Source organism: Pelobates fuscus, chromosome 8, assembly GCF_036172605.1.
Source record: "Pelobates fuscus isolate aPelFus1 chromosome 8, aPelFus1.pri, whole genome shotgun sequence".
NCBI classification, from domain to species: Eukaryota; Metazoa; Chordata; class Amphibia; order Anura; family Pelobatidae; genus Pelobates; species Pelobates fuscus.
The window spans coordinates 20462200-20483105 of NC_086324.1; the positions used below are offsets into that span (position 1 = coordinate 20462200).

Consider the following 20906-nt stretch of genomic DNA (forward strand, 5'->3'; position numbering starts at 1 on the left):
AAGTAAGGTGCTTTCAGCAAGGAATATTTTTCAACTTCAAAGTCTTCCTCACATTGTGTGTAGACTCTCTTTGCTGAAGGCACCTTACTTTGATGTAAGAAAAAAAATTGAACTTGGAATTTTCTCATATTTTCTTATATATGGTGGAGGACATACTCATCGGAATTCATCTTATCCACGCTGATTTACCTAAGCCAGTGTTCCACAGGCTTAGTAATATGTGAGTGAGAAGTTTGTACATATCCTGCATCTGCACTTTATATATTGATCAAACTATATTACCCCATGTCACCCACCATCTTTTACAGCTTTAGCTGATAAAGAATATACATAAGGGTATCTATACCATCTTATACGTGTTATACTCACCATTTGATTGTGAATAGTGGGTATTTTCTGACAGTGTGCGCCACACACTATATGTTTCTTATTTTCTATAATTGTATGGTGGAATTAGGTGATTGATTTCACAGTGGGGTTGGACGCACCTTCTTGTTTAGCGCCTACTGTGTGATACACTTTGTTTTCTTTTTTTCACACACACACACAGACACAGACACACAAACACACACTTGTAATTTTGTAAGATGATTAATTTTGTGTTCACCTTTATCCTTTCCCAGCAACCTCAAGTGCTTTATGGCTATGGAATATACCTTTACATTTTAAATCCACTTTGAATTCTCCCTTTAGTAAATAACCTTCAAGTTTATTCCTATTTACTTGCCTCCAGGCAATACTCTATAAGTATCATAACACTTGTATTTATATCTTAAAACAGTAGAGTTACATTAATTTGGGTTTTGACATCATGGGTTACACTTTGGGGAGTATATGTCCTCATCTCCCTATTCTAACGTACTACCACAAGAGGAATGGCGACAGGTAATGTAAATATTTACTTACGTATTTTTCTGCTTATATTACATAATACATTTTATTTCAGTGCAATTCCCATTTATAACACTCAGTTTACCGACCGTGAGATTTTTTTATTACAATTGTTGACATGCAAATCGAATCACACTTAAAATCCCAGCACTGTTCAGAATTTCAACCTTGATGGAAACGTATTAATTAAAAAATAAATCGATTAACAAAAAAAATCAGCATTGCCTATAGACTCTTAAACAAAGAACACCACTGTAGATTATTCCTATGTTCCACAGCCAAATATCTAGAAGCAATTTGCTTTCAACAAAATGTATGCGTCTCTCGAAAATGACATTGCTTATTCATTAAGAAATAATTAAGTAGACCTGAGAAGTGCATCTTTTTGCATAATAAAAACCTATAAAAGTGACTGTCATTGTAAAACATGTTGGAGCTTGGAATAAGGCTTTTGTTAGAGAGAGACTGTATGCTGTCTGGCATTAGTTTTAATGATTTAGGTACTGGATGTTCCCAAAAATATATGCAAAAGAAAAAGAGCGTCCAACATCATTATATTTCATTTATTTATGAATAGAAAAAAAAATTGCTTTCTGTTAGTCAGTACAATAGATGGGAGGGAGTCAAAGGATGTTTTTTTAAAAAAATAATCTCGCAGATAGCTGTTATTGCTAAGCTCCATCCCCCTGCAGCATCGTGGGTAATTGGCGAGCAGCAGATATGCTGGGTTCAAGTGAGTATGGGAGTTGCACTTAGTCAATACATTTTGAGGCTCAAAGTCTGAACCTCTATTTACCCATTGTGGTTTGTAAATCCCTATATACCCAATGCATGTAAGCAACTGACTGGCTAAATGGAAAGTAGCTGATATTACTGTAGCAATTTTTCATGGTCTTGATATAAATTATATCAGCACAATAAATAATAATAATAATACAGTGCCCTCCAGCCACATAGAAACTCACCAAAAATGTGTCAGATCCCTTATTTGTGTCTATATTCTAGGCATGTGAACAGCTGCAGGTTATTACAATTATTAGATCACATAGAATGTAGAATATATGGTTTTGATATGCTCTATATTTTATTTAACAGCATTGTTTAGCCATTTTTCTTTCTATCTACACAATATATACACAATATCTACACAATATATACACAATATATATATATATATAATATATATATATATATATATACACACACAGACACACACACACAACGACACACGTATATTATTTTTTCTTTCTTTCTTTCTTTTCTTTAATGTTAGTTTGTTGTTAGGTATTTTTTATCTGACAATATATTAAAGGGCTACTCTAAGCACCTTTAGCTTAATGAAGCAGTTTTGGAGTATAGATCATGCCCCTGCAGTCTCACTGCTCAATTCTCTGCCATTTAAGAGGTAACTGACTTTTGTTTCTGTCGATGCAGCCTTAGCCTTCCTGGCTGTGACTCAAACAGCTTGCATGAAAAATATATATATATTTTAATTTTCAATCAGCACAGTGTGTTTACATAAAAGTTTTTATCTTTTGCTCTGTAAGTTGAACTTTAATCAAACACAGGAGGCTCCTGCAGGTTCTAGAAGGCTATTAACAGAGCAGACAGTACAAAAATATAAATCAAACAGATTGTGTAATAAATAAATGCTAAATTTAAACTGGTTACATATCCCTCCCAAGTGTCCTTATTTAGAAAGAAAAGTCCTATTTTGGACCTAAATCCTTCTGCTCCTAACATTTCATAACATAACAGCCCCACCTTTAGTCACACCCCTCACTCCACCCCTAAAATTAAAGTGTCCCTCATTGTGAAGTGTTGGAAGGTATGTATACAATTGGCCAATTTCACCATAGGGAGATGTGGCCTGGAAAGGGACTATTCTAAGTGATTTTATTTGACTCTACAACCAACTGATAGTTATTTATGTAGCTAAACACTTAATTTAGAAAAAATACCAAAATATCTTAATTTTCTTTGCGATGAAGCTCTGTTTTACAAATTGCTTAAGAAAAGAGACAGAGTATATCTCTAGAGAGTATCTCCCCCTCAGAAAACCTCTTGGTTCCTAGTACACTTCACAAAATTATTTTAACAATACAGATTTTTATTTTGCTAATTATTTATTGCATGTTTATCATTTTTATTCTTATTTTTGTGCTATAAAGTAAGCTTTATCTTACTTTTTTATGACTGTTTAAAAAAAAACACGTTTAGACAAAAAAAAATGTTATGCATTAATTTCCTTAATCGAGAACTAAATATTTTTCTATTTTTTTTATTTATTTATTATGACAAATGTTCAACGTACTTTTATATCCACAATATTGCAGCATATTTTAATGCACTATCTTTCAAAGATTAGGAGATTAATGAATCAAAGAATAATATCATAATAAAAAATATCTAACGTGAGCTGCATTAACTCTTATTTTATTGCAGCTTAATTAATCTATTTACGGGCACACTTTTTATCTCAAGACAAAAATCATATTGTCTCTATAAAAATACGAGCAGAACAAGAGACAATAAAATAAAGCAATTACACTTCTGCAGATCTAAGTGTATGAAATATCAATATAGTAAAATATAGTATTTAAATATCTATAAAATGTCAGAATATAATAAATTGTCCTGCTGCACAGATTTTATTCTCCTTGTCATTATTAAATCACCATAGTGTGGGCAAATGCAATAAATGCACACAGTAACACTGTATGTTTCTACCCAATTCTCTGAGCATCCTTTTCAATGCTTTCTGTGAAAGGGACAGTTGCTACAGTTTCCAATGTTATTTGTTCTGGTGACAGATTAATATAGGGGCTACTGGAGCAATAGCTCCAGGCACATGATTTGAAAAAGGCCTAAAACAGCCTTTGGGTTTTTCTTCCGGGTAATTGGTCAAATTCTTGAACTCCTAGCCCAAATGTATCCAAATGTACATGAAATGTACACATATCACTAACCAAACAAGCTGCACAATGGCTGTATATGGTAATTTTGATTTGAGATTTGGAATTCTGGTGGTGGCAGATTATTAAGTGGGGAACAAAATTATTCATGTCTAAGGGGCAGTCACTAAATGTTTATTTCGTTAACAGATCAATTGAAATGCATGCAATAATTATATCTTATATACTTAAATATATAATATATAAATATATATTTTTCATTACTGCTCCTACTCCTACTAGTTGTTTATTGTTTATCACTTGATCTGTGAACCAGATGGCGGGAAATTGCTATGGAAATTATATTATGTATACATTTTGCAGTACACTGATTGGCCCATTTTCACATCCTTTTGTTCCTCTGATTAGTTTTTGAAATTGAGATAGGGAAATTCTGTGAAATGGTCAATTTTTGGGAAAAGTGGTTCGGCCTAACCGAATATTCTCACCGCGCACCACTGCAAGTAAGTCTACGGTGAGTGCAGTTACAAAAATATTTGGAGGTGCTGGTAATAGTTCTCTATTGCTTTTATCCTGTTATCTATATGGATCCTGTTTCTAGTTATAAGACAAAAAGTTCTTAAAAAGATTTGCCGAGCATAGGTTACATGGACTACAGTTAAAGTTTATCTGTCATGCAAAAATGAAATGAATTCTCTTTTAACATCCCAAGAAGAGTTATTCAAACATTGGTATTCAAAGCACATTGTAAAAACTGGCTGACTGGGATGTCAGACTCCATAGGAATCACAACGGCGAATCTCAAGAGCAAAAAGAAAACTTTCAAAAGGGAAACAGTCCAGAAGACACTATTTTCACCTAGGGCACCATAAATCCCAGGGTTGTCTTTAATGCCAGCATACGCACATTGCACTCAGATGTAATGATTTATGTACTGGCTGAGAGAGTTTGACTACAAGTATATACTCAGTTTATTCCTAGAGGAAACTATTATATAATCGTATCACGAACTTCACCACTGATCTAAACAAGTGGGAAATATGTAAAAGATATTCAGTTTAATACACGGACAAATATCTAAACAATACATATTGGATTGGTTAAAAGAAAACTGTTATTATTTCATTACTATTAATATTATTATTATTCTATGGGAAGCAGCCGTCTTTAGACTTTGTGCTCAGACGTACTAGTTAGGTTATGAGGCCATGTTTAATTTGTGAGGTCTGTCTTAGAGTGTATTATTTTTGAGTTGCCCAGTGCCAGGATTTGACATGTTACCTCTTAATTAACTGCACTTTTCATTTGGTTAATAAGTTGCTCTTGTGACCAAGAAGACTTAAAGGGTTAACCATGGCCATGTTACTGATATGAGGTGGTCATAGAACTTGGAGTCTATACGTGCAGCATTCAGTTTGATCGATATAACCTAGTACTGCCGGAGCAAGAGTTCCAGGCAGGCTAAAGTTAACTCTGTGCATAATCTGTCATCATAACACATTGCATCAACCAATGACAGTACAGAACCCCGTCCACACTACTAAGCCCTCTTCTCAGCCCGTTCTCCACCAGTGAAGGTGAGTCACATCACTGGAGGAGGGACCAGCTGTAGGGAGAACTTGGGCTCAATGTGGGTTACGCGTAAGTCCTATTCTTTTCTTTTCTTTCCTTACCTTCTCTCTTCTATTATTTTGGCTGGAGTAACCCTTTAAGATTGCCAAATTGCCTCAAAGCAAGAGTAAACCAAGAGATATTTACAAAACAATACACACAGAGGTTCTAATACATGTAATACATTAGTTTAACACTTTTAAATAATTATTTTTTAAAAAATGACAGTTTTCATTAGATTTGTGTTCAATTAAATCAATTGATAACGTTATAGATCAGACTTCCCCAAACTCCTGCCCTCCAGATGTTGCTGAACTACAACTCCCATGATTCTATGAATGAAATAGAGAAGCTGAGAATCATAGGAGTTGTAGTTCAGCAACATCTGAAGGGCCTGCATTTGGGGAAGATACAACCCCCCCCCCCCCCAATTTAATTTACATATTGGGGAACTAGAACAATGTCTGTAATAAGTTATACCTACTGTACTGAACTGCAGTATGTTGGCATAAATAAAAAATAAATAAAAAAAACAATATTAATCAATGTACTCTAAATTTGGCAGCTCAATATCTAGATTACATTTCATTCTTTGAAAGAAATGGATCATGTCACCATCCACTCATCTGTGTTTGACAGACCCAATTTAATATTGCTGCGGTTATTAAATATTCCTGCGGTTATGCATTTTTGCATGGCCTTCTCCACATTTCTTGCATATATTTTATTATCCTCCTGGCTGAGGTTATCATTCTCTTGTTTGACAATCTTGACTTTTCATTTTGCCCAGAACTAGGAAGAAATTATATTTATTTTAGAATTGACGCTAACAGCGAGGATAATTTTGTAGGATGCGGCCGTAAATTTGTGTATTGAGTATTTTCAGGATCAATAACAGATGTGTTTGTAGATTATGAATCATCACTCACCATTTTGGTCTCGTTTTTAATTTTTTTTATTTTAGTTTTTTTTGGAAGACGACTGCGTGGAAAGAATGCAGAGTGTCCCACCTTGCTGACCAGACAGAGCCTCACTGGGAGACGGACCGGGTCCTTTGTGGTGGTGGGACTCAAACACGCAGTGTGTTTTGTGCTCAGAGTATTATAGAATCTGGAATGGAATCATTTGAAGAAGGTAAGTTGGTGCAAAGCACTATCGTTTCCCACAATCCTTCCTGTCTCATGTTTTTAAAACTGTTTAGTTTGAAGAATCTAAACTGTTATATTCATTATTTTGAGCTAGGTGTTGACAGAAATACCACAGATGTTCTTGCAATTACCTAGTGGTTGGATATTAACCCTTTCAGATCAGGACCAAGGTTAATCAAACACACTGCTACAGTAACAGTCTTGCAATGTCATTGCTCCTACAGAGACAAAAGTGTAAACGAACTACATATAATCACGAATGCCAATGCATGGATCAAATCATAAATTTGATTCATGCCCATTATCTTTAGGGATTTGTATGGTGTTTATAAAAAAAGAAAGCTATATGTACTCTGGATATGATATGGCACCCTAGACCAAGGCTCAAAAGGTAGGTCCCCAGATGTTGTAAACTACAACACCCATGATGCCTTGCATGCCTTTAGAATGACAAAGAATTGTGGTAGCTGTAGTTGTAAAACATCTGGGGATCTACCTTTTGGGCAGCCTTGCCCTAGACTGTTTAATCTTGCCATTCTGAATGGGTTGGTTCCTGTATGGATACATTACTGAACTCAGCCACCCCAGGAGAGAATTTGGGAATGCATTCATCCTCGCTGATCCTCTTTGCTTCTCACAGATGGTTCATTCAGTGAACCTGTGAAGTCAGAGTTAGCGGTATGAGAATTATTCCTGTGGGAAGAATTGCTCAGAACTCAAATTCATGATTTGCTTCACTGATCGCAGGGATAAAATGATTCGCTTGACTGCCCCTTTGACTCTGTGGAACTTTGTAGCAGTCGTACAGTAACAATACTGTTAACCCAAGTGAAGAATGCCAACATTATTTTGATTTCTATTTTATGATACAAACTACCGGTATGTGGTTTTTTTCTTCTTTTACAAAAAACAATGCAATTTTTCTTGCACCATGCTAGCCGTTCAGTAACGAAGATAAAGGGGGAAAGACTACTTAGCAAGACCTGCAGCTGTAGTCAGAGTTTACAGGAAACATGCAGCTCTCTGGTATCATTATGTAGAAGATCTGTACATGGTAATGAAAAGTTAAATGTAGAATTACAACTGTTATTTGTGGCTTCTTTCTATAAAGAAACATTTCTGAAAAAACGATTGTTGAATTGGCTGAAAGATCAATCTGTCTGCTTGTTTTTTCTGCTCTATTTGTTCCAGAGTCTTTCTGCGGGGTTGTGAGATGTAGGATACTGTACACTTGCTAATCTTTTATATTCTCCATATTTTTACAGCAATGAATGAATTATTATTAAAAGCTTTTTTAATGTATCTTCACAACAAAATGATCTGCGACTCCCACACTTTGACTAACACTTTGTTATAGACTATTTAGGTTTTTATCGGTTCACAAGGTTTCTTATTGTTTGTAAACATATGGTGATTTTGCAGAACCTATGACCAATGTAGGCGAAGTTTCATTAGTATAAATTCTAGGTCTTGCTTTTTTTTCACTCTTCAGTTTTGAAGCTAGCAATTAATGTTAAAGGGACACTATACTCACCAAAACAACTTTAGCTTAATTAAGCAGTTTTGGTGTATAGATAATGCCCTTGCAGTATCACTGCTCAATTCTCTGCTATTTAGGAGTTAAATAATTTTGTTTATACAGCTTTAGCTACACCTCCCTGCATGTGACTTACACAGCCTTTCTAAACACTTAATGGTAAGAGACATGTAATGTTTAGACTTGCTTTATTACATAATCTGTTTTTTTGAGAATTTCTTAGACATGTGCAATTCGTTCCGAATGTACATTCATACGAATTTCATACCATTCGGACATTCGAATGCTTACGAATGTCCGAAGTGCTGAAGTCTCGAAGTGCCGAAGTTTGGTAGTTCGGAAGTGCCGAAGCTCCAAAGTGGCAAAGTGATTCGGATTTCTGAAAAGTGCCAAAATAAGAAAGAGGGAGGGAAAATTACGTGAATGATGACAGGAATCTTGACCAATAAGCTAATTCCTTTTGTGCAATGACGTCATAACCTGTATGCGTCACATCACGGCTGCCAGCAGACCCTGAAAGACGTGCAAGTAAGTACTTTGCTCCCTCACTGCCTGGCATGGGGTGTTTGTCCCATGCAGTCTTGTGCAGTCTCTACTGCACTTGACTGCATCGGGCAAACATCCTTAGCCAATTATTATATTGGATATATAAAGTAGACATGTGCAATTCGTTTTGTTCCGAATGTACATTCATATGAATTTCATGCTATTCGGACATTCGGATGCTTACGAATGTCCAAAGTGCCGAAGTTCCAAAGCGCTGAAGTTCCGAAGTGACGACTTTTGGCAGTTCCGAAGTGCCGAACCGAATGCCATTGGTTCAAATTGCCAAAGCAGACAGATTTTTTTTACCACTAGGAGGTTTCTCCCCTTTTTTCTCCCCTTTCCCTGAGGAAATTCAATCCAGATTAAAGGGTGCAGTGTCTCCATACGACACTACTGTGGAAGTGATTTGAGCCTGTCCTGTTCGAGGCTCTAATCCATGTGAGTTTGATTATTGAAAAATTATCACAATATCCTCATTTATCTCCAGATTTACACTATATTATGTTGTATTGTTTTTGTTTCACTTCTATGTACCAATATACATCTGAGATTTAACCCTAAATCAGGGTAAGTGTAAATATATAGCGCTCCACTCACTCGACTAGTAAGGTTTTGATTTTTATCCAGCTCATACTAGATTCACTTTGGTTCACTTCTATATTGAGTGGGGAAAGAGAACACCCACCAGAGTGTGTAGCTGCTTCTTGTATCACTCTAATATACCTATAAGCGCACTGGACACAGTAATAACCATTTCTTGAGATTTTTTTTACTTACCCGAATTTCTGAACTGAACCAAATTTTTTGCCCATGCACATCCCTAGAATTGTTATCTCCTGCTGTGTTAATAGCTTGCTAGACCCTGCAGAAACCTCCTATATGTATGGCTAGGGCTGCATAAACAAATGTGATTTGACTCCTAAATGGCTCAGAATTGAGCAGTGAGACTTCAGGGGAATTACCTATATACCAAAACTGCTTCATTAAGCTAAAGTTACTTTAAAGCCTATAGTGTCCCTTTAAGGTATAAATACATCCTTGTTTTAGAATAGAGGTATAATTTTGTATGCATATGTATTTTATCATATTGTAAACATTTCAAGCCATTGTAATACAATCACAATATATATTTATATATTGTTACATTTAACTCATTTTGTCCAAGCCTTCGTGACCATATATCTATGTTATGGTTGATAGCACATTAGTCTATACAGCATTTACCTTATGAGTTCCAGGAATTCATTGGATAGAAGGTCAGTTGCATTGTGGGAGCACAATAAGTCTTCACTCTGAAAAGAATAGTCAAAAGAAAGTATAGTATAATGAAAAACTGAGCAAACCTGTAAATAATATCGGAAAATCGGCACAAATTATATTTTTATTTGTACATATTTTCTACGTTTGGTTTCAAACAAACCATGAATTGTCCATATTATTGGGTGACCCCTTTATGAGACAATTAACCTACCGTTTTTTGTGAATAATTTACATTCTACCATTGGAATGGTGATATAAATGACGTCGTATAATATGTTATCCAACCAGTGAAATTTGTATAATAATGTCAGAATTCTCTTTTTATTTATGTACCATTTATCTGCAAGATGCTTGGGACAAAGATTGTATTATGAAAATAAATATGTAACAGCAAGATTTCCCTGGGGATATCCAATGATTGCATTTAAGTTCCTTTAGTGTAAAACAGGCTGTTACAAATTTGCCATATTACACACACAAAAGGTGCAATAAATAGATTGCTTTAATGTATCTTAGCTCTATAATTGTTTTACATTTTCCTCAAGTGAAAAATTAATAAATGATCTAAGTGGATGTAAATCTAATTAAAATAGGTGTTATTTTGGCTTATTGTGCTCTGATGAGGAACAGTCTTTAAACCAAACCGCAAATTTATTAGTCTGCGTTTAAGACTTGGGATGGACAGAAAATGATATATTTTTCTTGGGAAAAAAACGTTCACTACTTTAGGATATATTTATATTCAGAAACAAGTCCTGAAGCACTTTAGAGAGTGAATTTCCATAATATGGCATAATATTTAAACTGCTTCACAGCATAAAAGTTAACAATTAATTTGACAATATATTACCTTTAATTCATTTCCTCATGATGTCGGTGCACGCCTGGATAGAGTTAATAGATTAATAAATACCAAAAGCTTAATTAACACCAGCAAAGCTAGAATTAAGAAAATATGAAATCCAAAATTGTTTGCGAATAGATGGTTAGTAAATATAACACTTTGGCCATAAATGCCTATTTGCCTTGCCGTTTTATTTAGGGCTGGTTTTCACCACTCTGTCCCTCTGCATCTCTGCAGATATAGTGAAAATCTCCTGCTAAACTACAGTAATCTCTTTTTTTACTGTTTGAATTCCAACTTGAGAATATTGATGATTGTGAGAACACTACTGGGGTTTTTTGAATGCAGTAGTAACAGCCCATGATCCCCTAGGTGTAACTGTATGCAGTGTTTTGTATTGCACAAAAATGTGCGTAACTGTTTAGACAGCTATTGCAAATAACCCTAAGCAAGGCGTGTACAGAACCCTAAGCAAGGCGTGTGATCATTTTTATTCATATTTTTATATACCTGAGTATGTGACAAACTGGTATTTTTAAATCAATGCTAATATTTCACACCCTGGGTTATAATACAGTCTCAAAAATGTTTTATTCAAAAATAATTTTATATATGATGAACTAATAAATAAAACATTAAAATTCTGAATATTTATTTAGGTATTTTGAACACCATTAAATAGTTCTGTTATCCTATGTTTACCTGAAATTCATGTAATCAATAATTAGAATAAATGTTCCCTTTGTATTTTGCAAAATGAAAATGTTAGTGAAGGGGTTAATTGAATGAGTACCCTCTCTAATAAGTATACATGACTTATCTAAAGCCATGGATCCATTAGCAGTATTACAGTTAGATTAGCCATAGAACATTTCTGACCATGTTTAAAGGGCAAATATGCCTCAAAGTTTTAAAAGTTGAGCTATCACCATGGCAACCAGTGTAACATTACTGCTGATTTGGTGAACACTTGTTTTTATACATGTTCGCACAGTTAAACAGATTAGGCTCAGCTTAGAACCAGAATCCAGAAGAAGATAAGGCAGATACTACCATAAAGTTTAAAAACATACCTGCCAACTGCCACTTGAGAATTAGAATGTTGGTGGGAGGGCATTAAGGAGGTGGGTCAGTGATGCGATCATGTCACTAGTTCTGCCTCAAAGGGGCCGGGCCCACCTGCAAAGAGAGGCAGGTCTGCCAAGTTAATGGCAGGTCAGCCTGTCGTCAATTTACACCAGGATGTATGTCCATCACTCAGGCCAGCCATGTGAGGGCAGTTTCAGTGCTCTCTACAGGGTTCTAGTGCCAAGAGAACAGGACACAAAAATTGTGGAATGGCAGGACAGGACCCAAAAATCGTGACTGTCCCACCAAAATCGGAACACTTGGTAAGGTTAGAGGTAAGATGCAAAGGGACAAAAATGTAAGAACTGGGAAAATAATGCTGTAAAATGGGAACGAAGCAGAAGTAGTAGTGAGAGATGGGAAGACAGCTATGGGTGGAGAGAAATGAGATAGATGACTTGATGAAGAGACATTGGCATAGAAGACTGCTTGAAGGGAAAGGATTTGGGAATAGAGAAGGGAGGAAAGTGATGGGGAAGAAGGCCTGGAGACAAAGAAAGAAGAGGAGGAGAGGACAAGTGCGTGAGACCCTTACACAAGGTGGATACTCTCAAAGTATCGTGTGGGTGGAATGAACAGTCAGAGAAAGTGCAGAATATAGAATAAAAAAGACAACATGAGGAGGATAGTTCAGTATTTTTATCATGTTTTTTTTTTTCAAATTTGTAAAAGTAACAAATAAAATAAAAGTATCTAAGTTCAGTGATGGATTTTCATGCTAAAAATACATATCTCCTCATCAAATATTTCCCCACAATCCTGCAGTAAAAAGATGACAATTTTTTTTTTTTTTAAAAAGCTTGCAATTTTCTTTTGTTAAGACGGGATCATCTTGCGGTTCAAATATTTGCTAAGAAACTATATTGATAACAGGGAGTTCATTTCTGCTGCCTGGCAAATCGGATTACATTTACATATATGAATAAGTGAGCGATGCTGTGTGATGACCTTCTCAGTAGGGAGCATAACGTACAACTTCACATTTCCATCAACAGTTATGCTTTTTTGTTGCTGAAATAATAAGCAACACTCTAATTAAATTTCTGGAGAGATCTGTAGAAAAAAAACATATTTAGAAAAACTGCAATGCATCCTGATCCAACATGTATATATTTAACGTTTTAAAGGTAGATTTGTGAATCTTGAAATCAACGCATTGTTTGTAGGTTAGTACAAACTATACTCACTTTTGGGATATTCTACCTTTGGGGCATCTTTCTTATTTTTCTGGGACTTTTCCATTTTCCGAGAGCCACCCTTTACCTGCACCCACAGGTGTTAAACATTGCCATCTCTCAGAGAAGGGAGAAGAGAAGGAGATAAAAAGAGAGAGATAAATATGCAGGTGAAGCATTTATTATGAGAAAAGTATTCCAGGAGGCATGGAGGCATAATAGCAAGCTACAAGAGAAAGTCTTTCTAAATGTCTCCAGAACCCCGAGGTGGAGTTATGTACACTCACACTTACCTCATTTGCAATATATCCACTCAAACACATATAGCTAGCTACATAAATCCATAAAAAGTAACCCCCGCTTACACAAACATACACTTACATTTACTTAGAAACACACATAGACAGCTAGCCGCACACACACACATTCTTCTAATTTGCAACATACTCGAACACACATATGTAAAGACACATGCAAACACACACAGTCGCCAGGGCCGGTGCAAGGATTTTTGGTTGCACGGACAAAGATGCATTTTGCCTTCCCCTTCTTAAAAAAAAATGTGTCTTCACCTGTGTGTCTTGTAACCCCCATTTTTATTTTATCCCTCCTTTACTATGTCTTACACCTTCTTGTTTTTCTCTCATGACCCTCCATGCTGTAGTTCATGCGCTATAGACATAGATATATAGCAACAAACAACCATACAGGAACTCAGTCACATATATGCAGATATACAATCAAACAAAAAAAGGAAGGGGGACAGGGCTGAGGAAGGGGGACAGGGCTTAGAAAGGGGGACAGGGCCGAGTAGGGCGACAGGGACTGAGTAGGGGGACAGGGGTTAGAAAGGTGGACAGGGCCGAGTAGGGGGACAGGGCCGAGTAGGGGGACAGGGACTGAGTAGGGGGATAGGGACTGAGTAGGGGGACAGGGACTGAGTAGGGGGACAGGGACTGAGTAGGGGGACAGGGGTTAATACTGCTTTGCAGGACTGGGAGCACAACAATGAAAAGTACTATTTCAGATACTTATGCCAGTTATCTATCTCATTTGCCCACTGACTTTCCAGAGCAGTTATAACGTGCAGGCTGGGAAATGTATGGTGGTTGATAGATTCTGCGGTATACCCCAGTGTGGAGTCAAACTGTGTGTTCATTCTCTCTCTTTCTTTCTCTTTCTCTCTCCATCCCTCTCTCAATCTCTTTCTTTCTGTCTCTATCTCTACATGTATATATGATTTAAGCCAAATATGAAATTACAGATAAAGGTTTTATTGGTGCCAAAATAATTAACCTGTAATGAATGATTAAACTCATACTCTTTTTTTTTTTAGCTGTAAAATACTGTGGTTTAAATTTTTATCTAAAAACAAAAAGCATGTCATCTATAGGGGGCATTTGTAAAAGAAAAAAAAAATCACTAACAGCAGTGATGGAAAGTCCTAAAAGTAGAGCAATCGTTAGCAGAAATTAGCAGAAACAGTTTGTTGGTTTTTGTAGTAATGGTTCCACATGAACACTTTTTATTTATCCAAAACGTGCTATTGTATTAAAGGATTACGCCAACCAAAAAATAGTGTTTATTCCTAAAAATAGCATATTTTACACAGTGTGTTCATAAAACGCTAGCTTCCATTAGAGTAACCCCTTCTGGGGTCATCTGCCACCCCAAACCTTAAAAAAAAACTTCTCCCCTCATCCTGATCCTACTTTGGCTGACATCACCCATCCTCACTGGAGGCTGGAGATGAAGGAAAATCAGGGAGGATGGCCTGAGAAGAGGACACAAGAAGAGGCGGCACAATGGTGCCAGACAGGCAGACACAGGCAGACAATTTTGCACAGAATTAAAATTGGCCAGTCCGGAAATTTGTTCTGGGCTGGCTAATGACACACCTCCAGTGACTAATGGGTTAAGCTCCGTATGTGCAGCATTTCACAGTGAAGCCCTGTAAAATCTGTGAAGTGGTTATGGTGCTGTGAGTAACCCTTTAATGCAAGTATGCAACACAAAATACATTAGGTTTAAAGTATGAAAGAGGATTGTCTTTAGGTAATATTTGAAAGACATAATTTACCCTATGATATACTAAAAAAAAAAAAAAAAAAAAAACACAACTAAATAATTTAAGCAAAAAATAAAATACAATAAAATACGCCATCCTTATATAATAGGATAAGGAAACAGAATGTGCCATAGTTTGTGTATTTATAAACACGTGCTTTTTAATGTTCTAAACTGCACTGGAACTGACTGGGTTTTATCCAAGAAGTGAAGTATTCCATTCATTTGTATTTCACCCATGTTGTTTTGAGTGATAATAAAATAACCATACCAAGTTCTAGTAATTTTAGAAGGAGTCCCTGTCACTTGGTTATAAATTAATTTCGAGACGTTGATTCTAATTCTTTTAAAATCACTAAAAGAATATTCCCCTGTGTTACAGCTATGTGACAACATATTTTTTATATCCAATTGTTGAAGGAACTGAAATTATCCTGATTTGGCAAAAATTAAAATGCTGGCACTACCATGGGAGCAAAGAGAGGGGCAATTCAATTTGAACTAATCTTCTCAATAAATCTTATAGTAACGTCAGCCATATAAGTGAAATTTTTATTCGTTTATACTTTAGAGCATGTTTATATTTGAGATCATGAATTACATCTATGTATCAAAGTACGTATTATATAAATGGGTTACCAGTTTTCTTATTTTGGGTGTAGCCATTGTAACATTGTCTACCTATATTAATTGAGGAATGACTGGATTAGCACTATGTAGTGTAGGTGTTTTTGGCTATAGATAAACATTACTCGTGATCCAGCTGTTGGCCGATATAATGGAATGCAGAGTCCAGCGGCTCTCTGGTAACATTTCTCATGCAGAGCAGGTTGGTGGCTGTCACATGTAGGAAGCTAACTCCTCAATATAAACGAAAGATCTAGTCACTTGGAATAAACTTCCTTTGCGACAGTTTCTTGATGCAAACAAACAATTCTATTGTGAGTGCTCTCTGTACACTTAAAGTATCGGAGTAAAATAAATGCACTCAGTTATTTATTTCTGTTAACTACCTTTAGGCAAAGAGAATGTGGATTAATATTCTGCAAAATGTAACAATATTGTTTGGTGTCTTGGTGTATTTCTGGACAATGAAGATGTGTTTTTACATGTTTTTGAATGTACTTCAATGTGTAAATACAGTTAAATACTGCTCTTTTGCTCTTTGTTCTTGAGGGTACTGCATGTTCAATCTCTTTTGTATAGGCAGTTCATCGTTGTTTCAAGCAACCATGATTTGCACTAGTGATCATCTTAAACCACCATTTCTATATTGTTTGTACATATATTTATCTGCAAAATAACACATTTCGAACCTTAAATCTAGGAGCTACAATGTGTTCAGACAACCTCTAGTACCACCAGGGATCCATGGCGATTGGCCCGTAGGAACACGTGGGCCGTGTCCCACAATTTGTGGGTTTTTTGTTTGCAATAAATAAAGTAACCCCCTACATACGTATCCATAATAGGGACCACATTGGATGGGTGGTAGCACTGTAACATGGCTGTGTGATACAAAAGGTAAATACAAATACACAAAAATAAGACCTGCGCTAAAACTTAAAAAAAATACCCCCTCTCTGTCTCATTAGAGATTTTCTTTTGCCTTAAGCTGAAGCAAGCAAAGTGATGTTAGTGTAGGACCTACCTTAACGTTGTGGTGGGCTCACACCTAATGGCCATTGGAGTGGAACTAAAAACCTCCATTTACATAAATATGCAAATGCAATTTTGTTCAAGGAGATTGATCATAGTTTCTTTGTAGAAAACCACATTTAAACTTAATGTACACATTGAAAAAGCCACAAAATTGACTTTTTTAATGGAAACTGTAATGAAGATAGCACAGGCGATTCTTCACAAGTTACCATTGCCGCACTGTATGATTGATGAATTCCCTTTTTGCAAGAAGGCACAGCAGTGAACGAGCTTTCTAGGCATCATGGAATTGTTACTTATATTATGTCCTTATTTAGGAGTGAGCCAGTGAAGGATTCCAGCATATTGTGATAGAGTGAATAATTGAAATGAGACAACACTGCCAAATTCTATTAATTGGAACCAATTCTAGATTTCATTCCAGGACTCTGGGGGTTGGAGGCTTCTTCTATTACTGTGCGATTTTGGACTATAAATAATTATTTAACTGTCTGTTGTTTCACACACAGTGCCAAGCTGCTATTGCAAATTATATTTAAAGTAAAGTGATCTCTCTCTCTCTCTCTCTCTCTCTCTATATATATATATATATATATATATATACATATACACAGACACACATACTTGCTTTCCCCACAGAAATCTCAAATATGCAGTGATTTTATGTTACTACTGCAAGGGATTCTGGGTAGACATATGCAAATGAGTACAACAAAGAATCACCTTTTTTGCCTCATTATTCCACTTTAAACATGGATTCCTTGGAGTTTATGTTTGCTGTATACAACCGCTTTGCAACACAACTTAGGAGGAGATGCAAAGTCAGTGAAACACTCAAGGACAACTGTTTCATTGTTAATGCAACTCATCAGCATGAGGTTGGTTACTGGCTTGCTATTGATTCTTGGCATTACTTTCACAGCACAAACCAATCAAGTTATGGTGGGAAAAAAAACCGATTAAAAAAACCCCTTCCACAAGAGGTCAGTGGATAGTCAATACTTTGTTAAACAAAGATCTGCACACACCAGTCAAATAAGACTTGCTTTTCCCACAGAAATCTCAAATTTGCAGTGATGTTATTACCCCAATCAATTCTGGGTGGGCATATGCAAATTAGTTCAATAAAGAATCTCCTTTTTGCCTCATGGGAAGTCATTGCCAGACTCTTGGGTGTAATGTATGTCTATGTATATATACTACTACTTACACCAGACTCCTTACATTATAACCAGTGAAAAGAGGAATATTTCCTCACTTCTGGCCATGCTGTAACAAAACAAACGTCCATAATAACGACCTTAAGGTCTATTCAATAAATAACGATTAAATGACAACTGGCTTTTGTAATTTCGCCCAAAGTATCCAAGTTTCAAATCCATTTTTAACTGCTCTGACTCTCACTCTCGCTATTAAATGAACTGACCCCTTTGGCAATTCTAAAGCTGATTCACGTTACAATGGACTGCAAACACTTTATCTTTATAGTGAACAGCTTAGGAAAATGATTTTGTATCATTATGAACCCAGCATGTCTATGACACGCAAAGAGACACTCCAGACCCCTGTAGCTCTTTAGTTTGTTGAAATGCATTATTTATGAAGTGTGTCCTTTTTTAATTTTACAAAAAGTACAGATTTCAGTAGAAATTAGCATTGTTAAAAATTAACCTTGTTTCACCCGTTTGGCTGTCAATCAGACAATCAGCCCTGTTATTTCCTGGTTTGTTTAGCTCATGAGGCAGGCTAATGTATTCTCATTGAGATGCATTGGGAAGTCTGTGATTGGACAGCCACAGACACTCTGGGCTGAGGAAGAAGAGGAGGGCTTACAAAGATTTCAAGACAAGACAAGACAAGACAAGACAAGGCTTTTGCAAGCTGTTTTTATATATACACTGAATGGAAACATGCACTATTAAATGCATGTATGTTTTTGGCATACATCTATCAATTTTGTTTCCAAAAACATTTTTGTTGAAGTGGAGTGGGTGTTAAACGGCTTACATCCAGAGTAGTTAGATTTTCTGTTTTCAAAAATAAATAGAATGTGGAATACATCCTGAACGGCTGAAAGTGCTTGATATCTGCGATATGTCTTATTTGATTTTAAATACCCAAATGTAAAATTACTTTATTTTTTCTTATGTACACTTTTTCCAGAGGATGAGTTGTTAACGATATAAGTGGATAATTAAATTCCAGTTAGCATTTCCTCTTATATCAAGTAAATTAATGTAATGAAGCTGTAATTAAGCAAATTAAATATGTAAATGCCATATTATCTGTGGTGTTAATTCTATACACTCAGTTTCATTAATGAAGCATGGCTCATTGTGTAAACAGTTATTGTGTAAGGGGCAAATAGCCGTATATGGAGTAAGGACCCAGCATAAGCGTAGGATAGTATAAAGGGAGCCAGTCGGTTGTGGTGTGCCGAGACCGACGATACAGTAGGCCAGTAAATAAAGAGGGCCCACCAAGGAGTAAGAAAGTAAAGTAAATGGAAAGAAAAGAGAAAGTGTTGAAATGAGGAGTGGTTGGGAGGGTCATTCTGACAATCCTGAAAGGAACATGCTTTTACCATGCCAAGTGGTTAAGAAATTCCTCCCCATGTGCAGGTCTGCTGTTGCTGGGGTGTCTAGGGACATCCTCTGATCGTCATGTTGGAGGTGTGGAAAAAAGGGGAAAGTACTCTGGATGTGAAAGTGTGGTCTTGTGGTATGATTGGCATGGCAAAATAAAGGAACCTGGAAGGGATTGTAGTTCCTTGCAGTTGTAAGTACTAAGCAGGAGGTAGTGATTGATGTAGTTGAGAATGTTCCCTATTTGTCTTGTGGTAACTTGCATGTATGGATGCCGACTCAAGTCGTATGCCCAGTAATGTGATGATAGTGTCTGGGCCTTCTGTTTCTCATGGGGTACTGGGACGCCCAAGTGGTCAACCAGACTAAGCTGCCGTGAGGCTTCTAGTGAAAAATATGTTATCTTTGATCAACAAGAAGTCTTCTAGATAGTGTATGACTGTAAGGCCTATCATAACCAGCACAGAGTATCTGCGAATATCGATAGTAGGCTAATCTGTAGCCTGAAAGTTGAGCGGGGAAAGGATTGCCCATTTTATGCCATGTAAGTGCCAGTGTGTAGGGTAGATGGTAGCCATTTACTGCGTTGATGATATTGGTCTTACTTAACCAAGCTTCAACCCATGCTTGAGTGATAGCTGTAAAGGTAGATCAATGGTGTTGTATAGTAAGGAAACTCCTAGGAGGGTATGAGGGAGTTGAGACTTGTGGTAGCGGAGGTGTGTGGTGCCAATAAGTCTATGGTTAGTCTTTGTTTAAGGGAAGATTTCCTTGTGACAATACCAATGTGTTTGTGTTTGGTGCCATGCTGTAAATGGTGGAGATTGGAAGACCCCTCTGCAAATCTTGGCTACGAGTGTGTTTATAGCCAATGGTTCTGTTGTGCTGACTGTAAGTGAGGGCATGCTATATTCCTTGAAGGTGTATTTATGATACCTGTAAGGGAGCCCTTTGAAGCTCCAGAGCTTTAGTAAATCTACTACAAGTCTGGAAGGGTGATGAGTCAGGAGTGTTGAAAATGCATTGGTGTGTACAGATGGTGAGTACGTTATTTGTAAGTTGTATTGGGACACATGGTTTGTCATGTCCCCTGAACCATTTGAACATACATGCAACAGTCTATATGCAATGCAACTACTCATATAAATTGTCTCTGGTAGTTCAGAGGTGCTGGTACCTGGAGCCTGAGCCTGAGAATGCTCGTCCATTTGTTTGGGACAAAATCCTTTCTGTATGGGTACCTGCACAAATAAACATCTCTACATATTCCAAATGTCAACCCAACCAGTCAGTTCCTGATTTACCTGGAATCCCTGGATCTGACCGTCACAGATACATCATCATACATATATATGCCTTGCTTCCCCAATGTGCTGGGATCATACGTGCAGGGTTAACGTCTTGTGTGTCATAAGAATTGATTGTACTAGGTAACCGAGTTTCGGTTGGTGCTGGTTGTACAGTAGCGTGAGGCCCTGCCTTGTGAGGGCTGTTGTGACCGACTCGAGATTGCCAGTCTGTCATAAGCCGGGGTTCT

At 36.6% G+C, this 20906-nt stretch overlaps 1 protein-coding gene across 1 annotated transcript in view; it reads left to right on the top strand.

The window, feature by feature from the left end:
• Positions 1 to 20906, top strand: part of THSD7B (thrombospondin type 1 domain containing 7B) — a 366207-nt gene that overhangs the window by 120171 nt on the left and 225130 nt on the right. Inside the window, exon 6 of the mRNA XM_063429372.1 lies at positions 6382 to 6551. Coding sequence (XP_063285442.1) covers positions 6382 to 6551 — 170 coding nt within the window. The remainder of the gene's footprint in view (positions 1 to 6381; positions 6552 to 20906) is intronic.